Source organism: Chaetura pelagica, unplaced genomic scaffold, assembly GCF_000747805.2.
Source record: "Chaetura pelagica isolate M959 unplaced genomic scaffold, ChaPel_1.0 scaffold266, whole genome shotgun sequence".
In the NCBI taxonomy this organism is placed as follows: Eukaryota; Metazoa; Chordata; class Aves; order Apodiformes; family Apodidae; genus Chaetura; species Chaetura pelagica.
The window spans coordinates 268,664-272,132 of NW_009953799.1; the positions used below are offsets into that span (position 1 = coordinate 268,664).

Here is a 3,469-nt window from a genome sequence, read left to right on the forward strand (position 1 = left end):
CTGCATGTTTCTAGAGGAGTAGTTTGAAGCCAGAAGGCAGAATTAGATCATTTAGATCAGACAGTGCTAATCATGATGAGAAAATGCCCTAGTCAACGTAAAGCCTGGAGCCAGACCATCCCTTTCTGCTGTTGCTCTGAAGGCAGGGTGCTACTAAGCAGTTGCAAGCCCAGAACAGAGTAACTATAATAAATTTTAAAAATTAGGGTTGGCTGCCACGACAGTTTTGGTTACTGAAAATCATAGAATGGTTTGGGTTGGAGGGGACCTTAAAGACCCTCTAGTTCCAAGCCCCCTACCATGGGCAGCAGCACTTCCCACTAGACCAGTTTGCTCAACCCATGACACTAAATGGTAATACAATGCTCTAACCATGGTAACAGATACCAAGTATTAATAATATTCAGGTCAGTAAGAACTAAATCCCCCTAATGAACACTGTTGTTGATTCCCTGAGAGTGCAGAATGCATAAAGAAAAAGACAAACCACTGAGAATCTCCCGGTATTTGGCTTTTACCTTCCTTGCAAGGACATCCCATATTTTACTGTTGATGATCAACATCTGTCTTTGGCTCATCAGCTGCAGCAAGTGATTGTGTTCACACCAGCTGGGAGTTTTTTCTTCTTTGTTTCATTCCTTCTCAACTTGTTCTGTCTCTCCTCCTGAATGTCTGGATGTTTAGAAGCTATGGGAGAGAGGGAGGTAAGGGACAGCAAGAAGGAACAGTATATTGCGTATGGTACGTTGCATGTGTTTCTTCCAGAAAGCTGAAATTATCATTTTTAATTAAATTTTAATTTGTTGCATATATGTATCGTGTTGTGTAGTATATTTTTATAGAAGGTGGAAAGCAAGTGATTATTTTCAGCTAAGCAGCAGTAATCCTCCACACACTGTTTGAAAACCCTTGTCTTAATACTTATAAATGCTTTTTGTGACATTTAAATAGGTTGTAAAGGGTTTAGTTTTAATTTTTTTTGGTTTTGTGTTTTGTTTTTCCTTGCTTCAGTGTGCAAATAATTTCAGTGTCTGAAGTTAGACAAACAAAACAAGAACAAAGCAAATTCTTTTGTGTCTGATTGCTGACTTCTAGCTTAACTCATAAATGCCTATTCCAATTTTTTTTTCTTGGAGCTGTACCTCTCCTAACATTTTTAAGAATTTAAAGTTCCTTTCAAATTTGGTGGATTCTGAGAGCAAGTAGTGGTGTGGCTAGTCCTCTTGGGATGAGGTTGAAGCATGGGATACACCTGGCTTCAATAAATATTTTGGCCACAGGCAGATATTTTTTGAGTGGAAGTTTGTCCTTTTTTTCTTATGTGTAAGGCTTCAAGAAGGATAAACTCTTATCTAGGAATATATTCAATAAGTGAAATATTTGAAGGATGGGGGAACTGCCTGGAGCCAAGGTGCAGTGGGGGATGAAGGGGCTAATATTCTAGCAGTTTCAGGCTTGAGCTTGCTTTCTGTAAATCAAAGCTGAAAAAAATAAAGGGGGTCTGCACAAGGCATCTGGCTAGAAAAATCTATATAATACTATTTGGTGTTGTTTCAAATCCATTTGAGTTAGGTCCACCTAATTCAGCCCCTTACACTAAGCAAAAGCTCCTTTTGCTAAATCTCTTCAAGTGGCTATTGAGGCAGCTGCAGGGTTTGTGGCATTCCTGGAATGTTGAATGAATTTTATTTTGAAAAATTCCTGAAATGTTGAATGAATTGTATTGTGAGTTGATTAAGCTTTCATTAATGGCTTACAAATTAAGAGAAAGAAAGGGTAGTGCAGTTGTGTAGGATCAGCTGCAGAAGACACTAAGTTTTGGATAAGGTTTACAGACAACTGAAATGGTTTAGCTGAGGGGAATACATCCACATGAAGTTGTGCTGGCTGCTTCCTGCTGTTCATAGCTCTGAAGGATTTGGCCACATTTTGTAGAACTGTTTAGACTGAATTATTATAGAGTCCTACAACTTTTTATGTGGATATACTAGACTGAATAACTGATGCTGTGTACTTCTGGTTGTAATTGAAATAATAGTGGTTTTAGTTAATAATGACATTTGAGAACTCATTAGTTGTAATTAAGTAGTAGCAGTAGTGATAAGACTGTATTTGCTATCAGCTTGAAAAAAAATACACTCAGACTTTGGGGAATTCACAGTTGCCTTCAGTGATGCTTTTTTTTTTTTGAGAATAACTTAGTATCATCATATATTTTCAGAGTCCCCTTTGTCCATGCAAGGGCTACTCAGTATATAGAACTAGTTCTTTAAGATTACTTTGGTATTATATGAACCAGAAGAAATTTTATAGTAGGGAGGCTTATTGGTGTGAGAACTAAGCACCCTGAAAATGAAAAAGGAATGTTTTGATGAGAAGTTGTTTTTTCAAGCTAAGGGTCATTTTCTTCAGGTTATTTGACTCTATGGGTAAGAGTCTTAAAATTACCTTTAACTGAGCTCCTTTAGGTAGCTTAGAAAAGATGTCTCATTAAGTGGCTGCTGGGGAAGATATCGTGGAGTCTGTATCAGATAGTTGCTCTGATTGTGTCTACAGTGAACTGTTATATTTGAGCTGACTGCCTGTTATAGAGAGTCCTAGAACTTGTGTCTCTTTACTATTCTTTTCTTTCTTCTTCCTAAGGCGCACACAACCATGATTATATTGCACTATGCTTGAAATCATGATTGAATAAATCACCTTGCCTGCAGAAAATGTATGCTCTATTTGTATGACTTCACCTTCCAAATAGTGCCTGTCTCAGGAAAATGGATGAGCTAAGACCTGTGTTTTCTTCTCATGAATTTATGCACTAACTAATCTTTTACTCTCTTGTTCTTGATATAGATCTTATTCTCTCAAAATAAAACATCTTTTCCCATTCCTGAATAATTTACATGTGGTTTTCTGCTCCCTCTCCAGTTCTTAAACTTCATTTTGAAAACAATCCAGTTTTCCTCAGTACACAGTTTGATCCCATCAAAATTCCAGTCTTTGAGGTAAAATAATCTCACTAGTCTCTCCTTTGTGAAGAGCCATAAGGAGTGTTTGAGTTTTTACTTTCCTCCAGAGTCATACTGGTGAAAGTGCTCAATTTGTTGCTTACTATAAGCTTAACTTCTTTTCAGGATCCCTGCCTTCCAGGAGATGATTGCACCACTACCTTGCACAGCCATTTCTGCTGCTCTATTCGGGTCAACAGATTTCTGGCTCCTCCCTGCATATGCTTGTTTTTACTTGGCAGAATTTATATGGCTTTGTTTGAATCAGCTCACCCTTTTTCCCCAAGCAATCATGGGTCCAAATTAATTACTTTTTCTGATCCTTCATTTATATCTTTGTATATACCTATATAGCTTTGTATCTTCATCACTCCCTTCCTTACTGCAATGTAGGAAATTCAACTCCATTTAGAATAATGTTTATCATTGTTCTCCCTCCCCCTCCCCCTTTTTTTTTTTTTTTTTTT

The 3,469-nt window shown here is 37.4% G+C and overlaps 1 protein-coding gene across 1 annotated transcript in view; it reads left to right on the top strand.

The window, feature by feature from the left end:
* The first annotated feature begins 3,147 nt into the window (after positions 1-3,147).
* The window catches only part of LOC104391824 (arylsulfatase D-like), a 12,651-nt gene continuing 12,329 nt past the window's right edge, over positions 3,148-3,469 (top strand). Inside the window, exon 1 of the mRNA XM_010001166.1 lies at positions 3,148-3,194. Within this exon, the coding sequence (XP_009999468.1) occupies positions 3,148-3,194 (47 nt within the window). The remainder of the gene's footprint in view (positions 3,195-3,469) is intronic.